The sequence below is a fragment of the Halyomorpha halys genome, unplaced genomic scaffold (genome assembly GCF_000696795.3).
Source record: "Halyomorpha halys isolate HHAL.00 unplaced genomic scaffold, Hhal_1.1 Scaffold413.1, whole genome shotgun sequence".
NCBI lineage: Eukaryota > Metazoa > Arthropoda > Insecta > Hemiptera > Pentatomidae > Halyomorpha > Halyomorpha halys.
Window position 1 is genome coordinate 202,507 of NW_027104790.1, and position 9,510 is coordinate 212,016.

At 28.4% G+C, this 9,510-nt stretch overlaps 2 protein-coding genes across 8 annotated transcripts in view; both read left to right on the forward strand.

Annotated features, from left to right (window-relative positions):
- Positions 1-1,603, forward strand: part of LOC106682436 (mitochondrial glycine transporter B) — a 50,936-nt gene extending 49,333 nt beyond the window's left edge. For all 6 annotated transcript variants that reach the window (XM_067045254.1, XM_014423285.3, XM_024361813.2 and 3 more), the window contains exon 8: positions 199-1,603. In XM_067045254.1, the coding sequence (XP_066901355.1) occupies positions 199-225 (27 nt within the window). In that variant the 3' untranslated portion in view covers positions 226-1,603. The remainder of the gene's footprint in view (positions 1-198) is intronic.
- A 1,718-nt stretch (positions 1,604-3,321) lies between these two features.
- Positions 3,322-9,510, forward strand: part of Trm1 (tRNA methyltransferase 1) — a 10,038-nt gene continuing 3,849 nt past the window's right edge. The window contains exons 1-7 of one of the 2 annotated variants that reach the window (XM_014423295.3): positions 3,322-3,575; positions 3,638-3,761; positions 4,868-5,055; positions 5,129-5,348; positions 6,577-6,725; positions 6,792-6,945; positions 8,656-8,873. In XM_014423295.3, the coding sequence (XP_014278781.1) occupies positions 3,412-3,575; positions 3,638-3,761; positions 4,868-5,055; positions 5,129-5,348; positions 6,577-6,725; positions 6,792-6,945; positions 8,656-8,873 (1,217 nt within the window). In that variant the 5' untranslated portion in view covers positions 3,322-3,411. Of the gene's footprint in view, positions 3,576-3,637; positions 3,762-3,793; positions 3,879-4,867; positions 5,056-5,128; positions 5,349-6,576; positions 6,726-6,791; positions 6,946-8,655; positions 8,874-9,510 lie in introns of those variants that run through there. The other variant, XM_014423296.3, reaches the window with a different exon arrangement.

The window sequence follows — 9,510 nt, forward strand, 5'->3', positions numbered from 1 at the left end:
AAAAAATAACAAAATTATGAGAAAACATTATTTTTAATAACCACACTCAACATATGTATATCTCATCTCATTTACTTTTCCTCTTTACCCAATCGAGGTAAATTCTTTTTACCTTTATATTTATAAAACAATATAATATGTTGTATAATTAATAATTGAATGTTTTTTTTAAACTAATTTTATATTTTTTTTTTACAGGCTACTAGGGCAATGGGATTAAAATGATGCAGATCTTGCTAAAATTAATGTATGTACCTATGAAGGGTTCTGAACATTTCCGTGTTGTGTCGCTTCAGCTCCAAGGCAGGTCGGAGGATGAGATGAATGAGCTAGCAACAGAATTAAAATCATTGAAAACAGTACATTTCAGAGTATTGTAATTTCTTTGATAGTGTTTTATGCTTTACATTTGGTCTAGAAAAGTAAAAATTAAAACACAATGGATTGTCTATTTCAGTATTAAATTAGGTATAATAAGTTTACCAAATATTTTTTTACTGAGTCTACTGAGATGTAAATGTTTTTGAAAAATTGTTCCTCTGCAAAACTATATATTCTACTATTGTAAACATTGATAGTGCCATTGCAAAAGATTTTTTTATGTGCCTTAAATAGCTTTACAGCTTAAATAGTTATATATTACCTAAGAATTTATTGATATTTAAAAAAAAAAATAGAAAAGCACTGTTTATAGAAAGTATTTTTATAAAATGTTAAATAAAACTCTAATTGTATGTTAATTGATGATGTGTCTTAAACTAATTTCCCTATTAAAGTCAAATTTTACATTTAATTTCATGCAGTTAATTTATGTTGATTTCTTAACTAATATTAAGTTTGATTGTTGTTATATTTTCTATGAAATAAATTTTTATATTAGTGGTTTTATTAAACATTTGCATTGAAAAATAAAAATTTATGTTTTTCCTTTCAATTTAACACTTTCTGTATACTCAAATATACGGGCAAAATTCTTGTAATTAGACAAATTACTTTGTTAGTAAAATGTTTAACTAAGTTATTGTGATAACTAGATACAATTACTTCTTAAACAAGGTAATAAGCTACTTGTAACTTATATCTTATGAAATAAATGATGTTTGTCTATAAGCTTTTTTTTTTATCACTCATTTAAATATTAAAATTAAAACATTACTTTATATTCAATGAGTTATTCCTTAATGTTTTTCAAAGCAAAATGGTTAACTTCAATATTAACTAAAGTCTACCAAAGTGTGCATTCTGTCTCTTTGTTTATTTTGCCTAGTCCGCTTGACAAAATATGAAATAGCGGATATTATTAGTCTTTAGGTACTTGATTAGATTGTGGGCTACTGCAAGAGCTGTTGGGAAATATGAGAATCACTGCACTGTAACATTTCTTATCATTTATTTGTTTAAAAATTAATCAGACTGATGTATTGGAGGAGGCCCCAAAATATTGTCCTGTGGTTTATGTAAATTTGCCTATTTTCTTTTTAAGTTATTTGTTGGTTTTATGCCTCCTGAATCTTAAAAAAAAAAGAATTTATATCTGAAAACTGTTGATTGTAAACACAAGTTATACCAAAAATAAATGAAGGATTGTATCTATCTTCTTTTCTATCAAGTGTTTTTTTTTTGTTAAATTAATGTTTAGTGTAATTTGCAATTGAAAGGTTGGCGAATAAACTCTTGAATAAATTTACTCTAAAAACGCTTCTGAAAGAACAAAAAATACAATAAAAAACTAATTTTTTTTGTGGATAATTGATGTTTATTTATTTAATCTAGGATGAAAGAAATTGTCCATTGTGAATAAAATCAAATCCACCCTCAGTGAAATGGTTAACTGTAGTCTTAACTTTGTTCTTTGGGACTAAACTTTATTACAAGAAAAACATTTTTTTTTTCATATTGGTGTTAGAATTTGACTAATCCCCTCCCCTTGGGATAAATGAGTCACAACATAAAGTAAACGTATGTAGATTATATTTTTTAATTACATTAGTTAAATGGTCAGTAAAAACCCAAAACCTAATGTATGCAATTATACATACATAACAGTATAGAGTTTCGAGTTAATAAGGCTCACACTAGTTGGATCAGTAGTTCAACAACATGTTTTGTTGAATTCTTTAATTTGATCTTTTTGAAGAATAGGATTAACTAAAATAATTTTACACGTTTCAAAATTTTCTAAAAGAGGTTTCGTTAAATGCGTAAAATTTGGAATAAAATGGCGGTAATATCCAAGTAATCCTAGAAATTCTTTAATTTGTTTGGTGGTTTTCGGTAATGGGTAATTTTTGTTCGTAATGATTTTATTTGGATTAGGTTTAACTCCGTTAAACCGTTTGGTGTGACAAGGTGACCTAAATATTCAATTTCATTTTTTTAAAATTCCGTTTTATCGGAGTAGCTTAGTGCACCGGTTTTACTGAACTAGAAGAAGTAATGGGTACATGCACATTTACTTTTTTCCGTTACAAATCCTGTAGGCTGCGTGCTGCTTGAATCCTGTAGGAACAAGCCCTGTGTTGCATTATCTATGTCAGTATTTATGTCACATAGAACGTGATTTATTGAAGCGAGTCTGTTCTGATCGCGGTGGGGAGTGAATCGGTTGTAATTTTGTACAAACACCTCGCTAGTCACAGCAATCAGGACTGGCTTCTAGTCTGGATTCTGTAGCAATGTAGCTCGTATTTTGAGACAAATCATCAAACGTAATGTCATATGACAAGATCACCAAATCGTTGCGGACAAAGATCGCGCCCTGAGTGCCGAAACCTTCAATTAATTAAAAAAATCAAAGCTGTTTATCTTGATTAAATATATATTTTTTTAACTCCCAGTACAGATGATTATAACAATAAGTTGGATGAAGTGCCATCAAATAGAAACTGATACTAATTATATTAGGTTCCCGTATACAAATTTAGCTCCAGCGGCATAAAATTCAAAGTATACTAGTACTTCTTTAATTAGATCACAACTGACTACTTGTGTTCACTATGCTCACTCCAAACATCACTTTTATCGAAAACCCCCAACGGGGTTTGTTGGAGGAAGTCGGGGATGTGCTAATCTGCAGCTTCTAAATATATGAATTTTGATGTTCCCGCCGCTGGAACTTATTTTTTATACTAGTGACTTATATTTGAAGCAAGAAACATATCTTGAGAGAAGTACTTTATTTTTACTTGTAGCCTAGCTCAAATATTTTGGGGGTACTAATTGTCACAATAGAACGATCTACTATTAGCATAGTATAAATCTTTCATTTTTTATCTATCACATTATTACACTTACATTTTTATACCTACATGCTCCCGCTCGTACTCTCTTTGATAACCTTAGATGCCTACAACCTCCATCAAGTGGTTGAGGTAAAACATAAGGTTTTAAAAAGGTTTCCGTATTATTACTATGGACTTGAAAACCAATCCTTTAGACAAAGTAAATCCTATAAATCAAACTCCTAGTGAACATTCGGGAAACAATGTCATAAGGGAAGGTAAAGCAGAAATAATTTCCTCTTGTTCCAATAAAGTGTTCTATAACCCTGTTCAAGAATTCAATAGAGATCTTAGGTTTGTATATGAATACTTGTGAGATTCATTACTTGTAAAAATATTACAATTCTCATTGTCAGTATTGCAGTTCTATCTGTTTTCGCTGAAGAACATATTAATGAGAAAAAGTTTAAAAAAAGAAATGTTGATGGTGACTTAAAGGATGATAATTACCTAGTTCCACCAGCTGGCGTGCCTTATGAGGTTAAGTAGGAAGTAATTTTTTGTTTTATATTTGCTTATTAATATATATTATTTTGTGTATTTTTTTTAAACTTCCCTGGATTATAAGATACACTTCGGCGAATATTTATCTGAATGGTATATTATTATTTTTCCAGTACTTCATTTACTGTTTCAGGTTTTGTCATTAGAAGAAATTACCTGTAACAGTTGGCCAAATATTCCAAATAAAAGGAATATAATAAGAGCCAGAGATAAATGCCAGAACCCCATTTATCTTAGTTTATATATTGTAAGAAGATAGTCCGGATGGTGGTAAATAAAGGTATAAAATAGTTTAAAAAAATATTTTATTCCTTTATTGACCACCATCCGGACTATCTTCCTACAATCTGCTTCATATGGCCAACTATCTTCTTCCAATTAGTTTATTGGGTTATCTGTTTTATGACTAGTTGATAATTGTCATTCACTATGGTGATACTCACCTATATACACTGAGATAATGATTGACCTTTGTTGTTTATAAACCGACAGCATTTTGTGACTTTTTCAAGTTTAGTTTTCAGCAAATAGTGTATATGAGGCATTGAGAACCAGAATGGGCCAATCTTTAACTGTGAATTTGAGAAAACATTTTAAAGAATATAACTTAATTTTTTTTATACTACTTAAAATCAGTTTTGAAAGTGAATCTTTCATTTCAGTTACCTCTTACCATTATCAGAGTGACCAAGCCACTTGATCTACTCTTGCTCTCACAACCTGGGATCAAAGATGTAGGCCAGAATATTAAACTAACTATATTTTCCCTGAATTAAAATCTTTATTCAGTGGGCTTTCACCAATCCGGACTACTCCATAAAGAAAAAAATTAGAGATTTGATTTTATGTATGTAGTAAATATATACATACGTTCGAATAAACCGTATTGCTGAAGCAGAGGCCTTAAAATGATTTTTTATTTTTGAAGTGATCGTTTTAAATTAATTTGTTATTTTTGAAATGATTCAACAGTGAGCAATACCTGGAATAAAGATTCTGTAATGGTCTAAATAAGAAATACATAAGCTTTCTGATTAAATTATGTTTTGAGAGAGTGTTTCAAATTTTTGTTTTTTCTACAGCATGGAATAAGAATACTCGAAGCACTGTCAGCAACAGGCCTTAGGTCTATCAGGTTTGCTCTTGAGATTGAAGGGCTTAAAGAGGTTGTTGCCAATGACCTTTCAGCTCAAGCTGTGGAAGCTATTAAACGTAATGTTGCTCACAATGAAGCCAATGACATTGTGAAAACAAACCATGGAGATGCATCGTAAATAATTTCATACCTTTTTAATATAAGAGTTGCAAAGTATATATTTTAATTATGATTTTTTTTATTACAGGTATCTTATGTATTCATCTAAGTTCGGTTATGAATGTATTGACTTAGATCCTTACGGATCACCATCCCGCTTTCTTGACTCAGCTGTGCAGGCAGTTAAAGATGGAGGTCTTTTACTTATTACCTGCACTGATATGGCAGTGCTTGCTGGTAATTCCCCAGAAACTTGTTATATCAAGTATGGATCAATATCATTAAGAACACCAGCTTGTCATGAAATGGTGCATATATTTTTATTTTAGTCTTACCTATTTGTTTGAGATTTTTTAACTAATTAAATCCTTTGTTGGAGATTTAGAACATTGAGGAGTGGCTCCTCAGTGTTCATGATTTGTTAGAACATTGGGGAATGACTTATCAATTTTCATGTTAGCTCAGAGCTTATCAATCTTAACCTGCAATTGGTTGCTACATGAGATTTTCTTTCAAAAATTTATTTTTTATGTTTTCATGTACCTTTCACTGTTATTCCTGGAATTCCTATTTTCCTTTTGAACCAGCCTTTAGTGTCTAGTGTGGTTTGCGGTTTTGTTTTACGTTCTCAATTTGCCTTTCAATAAATTTTCTCTTTAGCTGTGAGATTTTCTCTCATCATGTTCTGACTGTAAGTTATCTTTCCTTATTATTGTATATTTTAATCTCATGGAAAGACATGCTAAAAGCTACTTTCCCTTATAATGAGAAATTTTCTAAGTACAGTAACAATGTTACAATATTTCAAGGAGAGACCATAACATGATTTGTTAAGATCCCTTTTATTATTTTTGGTTATTGTAAAAAGTGTTATAATAATGAATGTGTTTTATATGTTTTATTATATAGTTACATAAAATTAATGTTACTCTTAACCAAAAAAAAGTACTTATATGTTTGTTATGTCTTTACCTAGCTACTAATGTTGTTTTATCCTGATTTGACACTGTGTTTTATGTAAGTTTAAAGAAAAATGATTTTTTCAATTCTTGAAAGTATTTTTTATTACCTTCAGTTCTTGAAGTGCACAAATAACTGCACTTTGAATTGAACTAATTTTTCGTACAAATACATCAACAAAACTTATTTGGAGTTTAAAGTTATTTAAAAGAATGGAATTTTCCTTGATTTGTTTTAGCTGCTAAAATAGACTAGGGATAACTTATCCAGTACATATTAAAAACTGTCATTGGTCAGTTTTAAAGGTACCTATTAAGTCCTAGGAACTTCTGGCCTATTATCTTCACTTTAGATGGCCAGTTTTTCAGCTATTTGATGCCCAGCCCACTGTTGCCTACAAAACTTAATAAATTTGCATATATTCAGGTGTGTGTATATGGCTTTAACCCCTTTGTTTGTAATTCATTACATAGGTAACCATGGGAGGTTTTACCATTTCATCCTACTATATAGGAAATACAATAAAATGAATTAATAAAAACAATAAAATATCTTAATGTGTATTAACGTTTTCAGGCTTTGAGAATAGCTCTTCAGTGTGTTGCATCACATGCCAGTCGTTATGGACGTTACATAGTTCCAATACTTTCTGTTAGTGTTGACTTTTACATCAGATTAATTGTTAAAGTTTTCACTTCTCCAGCTATATGCAAACAAATGACAAGGTAAATTATCATGTTACGTTTTAAAATAATATTGAAAAGTGACTCATGTTAAGTTTTATTTTGTAGCAAATTAAGTAATATTTACCTGTGTGTCGGTTGCAAGAGCTTTTTCTTTCATCCCTTGGGTTTGATGTCTAAAAGAGATGGAAAACCACCTAAATATTCTTTAGCACACGCACCTATAAATACAGTTTGTGAACATTGTGGCCGACATTTTCAGGTATTTTTTTTTCAAAATAATTGTAAATATATTTATTCTACTGTCTAGATATAATGCTTGAAAACCAAGTAGGGATTGATGAACCTTGTTTAATTTGTAATTATTTTGATTTGCCTATTAAAAATTTCATTCTTTTGGAAATTTCATTTATAATGAGGCCACCCCTGTTACATTCTGGTAATATTTATATTATTAAATTTGCTAGGCATGGCTATACCATTAACCATTTATAAATTTATTTTAACTTTTTCAGATTTTTATTTTGTTTTCTTTCTAACTATATACTTTATTTCAAAATCATGTGTATAAGGTATGTGTTTATTAATGTATATCGATACTCAATACTTATAAAATTTAGAATATTTCAAAGAAAAGAAAAAAAATGTTTTTATATTTCTTTTATTTATTACGCGTATATTATTATTATTATTTTAAATAATTAATTTTTATATAGTTTGGTATAAAACTTAGTCCTAACTTATTTTATTTGTTTTGGATATTATTAGTTTATTTAATTCTGTGGTAAATTTTAATTTTATTATTATTTGTTTTCTTTTTAGTTTCATATTTTTAGTGTAAAACTATGTATAAAAATTGGTATTTAGTCCTAATCCATAATTTCGCAATCTTATAATTTTATTTATTTGTTTATTATTATTAGTTGCTATAAATATAAGTGTTTGTGTGTGTATATATGTATGCATTGAGATACTTTTTTAAATTTAATTTTGTTAGTCTAGGTAAAGTTTTTTGTTTTGCATTTTCAATACAACTCTGGCATACGCATATTCCATTAATGTAGTACTTTTTTTTTTTTTTTCTGGTACATTGTTAATATATTTTGTAGATGAAAGTAATTACTATTAAAAAACAAGTCTTAGTCTCTTAGACCAATTTTTGTTATTCTATTCCCTACCTAAACTAATTAGATAAGATTATATAAATTTGTCAGGAATAGCCCCTAATGAATATTATAGGGAATGCAAGTTCAACAATCTCTGTTTAACATCAAGTAGAAAACATTTCATTCAACACTAAATATAATGTTGGCTTATTGTATTTTGCAATATAAGTGAACATAAAACAAATATTTTTTCAAATATTCAATGGTTTTAACTAATTGATTTTAATTTGAATCTGGTATAATCATTGCTATGAACTTAAATGTATAATAATTTTGTATTATTTGATATATACTTTAAATTGTTAAATTGTTTCCTATCACTTAAACCAATTAGTTGATTGATAATCAATGCACCTCTCTAACTCAGTGATTATCATGGGTTTATTATACAAGACTTATATTCCTTGTTTATTTCGCTCCCTTTAACATTTTTAGTACACACATGCATATATATGTTCACTGAATTTTAAATACTTTTTGATAAAATAGTATTTTTTAAGATTAAAAAAGAAAAAAAATGCTCAAACTTTGTTTATATCCTAATTTATTTTAATCCTTTTAATTTTGTGTCTATTCTGAGTTACTTATGAACTTGATCATACTTACGATAAATATATGTGTATACAGTATTTATTGCATATGTTGTTCAAAAGTTTCTATAAACAAAAAAATGGGATGTGAGGAATAGACTTCTTTTAGTGTTACAATAATATTTTAAGCATGGATATATTAATATTTATTTTAGTTAGTGTTTTAAGGGTAGTTATTTTTCTTTAATTAATCTTCTCTTCTGTTTTAAATGATAGGTTGGTGGACCTATCTGGAGTGCTGGTTTGCATGACAAAGATTTTATTAAGAAGATTCTCACTCATTTGAATAATAATTCAGAGAAATACAATACCCAGAGAAGAATAGAAGGCATTTTGTCTCTTCTGCTAGAAGAACTAGAAACACCTCTGTACTGTACGCTTGATTCACTGTGCTCCAAAGTTCATTGTGTGACAATCCCACTAAGAATATTTCGGTAGGAGTATTTTTTGATTTTCTTTTTTATTTATCTTTTTGAATTAATAAAAAATAATAATTTTTGGATTTTGCTTCAATGAGGAACCAATATTTCCTTAATAAGATTTATTAGAAACTGATATTTTTCTTAAAATTTATTATCTGTTTTATGGTATTGATAGTAAAGATGTTTTGAAATATATCAGAAGTTTGCCTTATTTATTTATTGGTTTCCTCAAAAGGCAACATTTCAATTAGGAATTCTGTTATTGAACAACGCTCAATTGTTTGGAAACCTATTATTTTTGGGTACTGTTCTTATAGTTTTTTTTAGATTTATTTTGACAATTGAAATACTTCTATAATTCTATTTGACAGTTCTAATTGTCGTACAGAAAGTATTACTATTTTAAAACATGTTCAAAGGTTTACTACTTTGTTTATCTTTATTACTACTCTGGCAAAAGTTGAAGGTTGAAGTCTACACAAATAATTCCTAATGATGATTATGATTTTAGCTCAGAATGATCTTATTTCTTATAATACTATTAGCTGTGAACAATTGTGATTTAATTAGCATGATTTTGGTTTCTAATTATGAATTTGCTTATTACAATTAGATATCATAACATATAAAAGTTCTATTGTATAATATA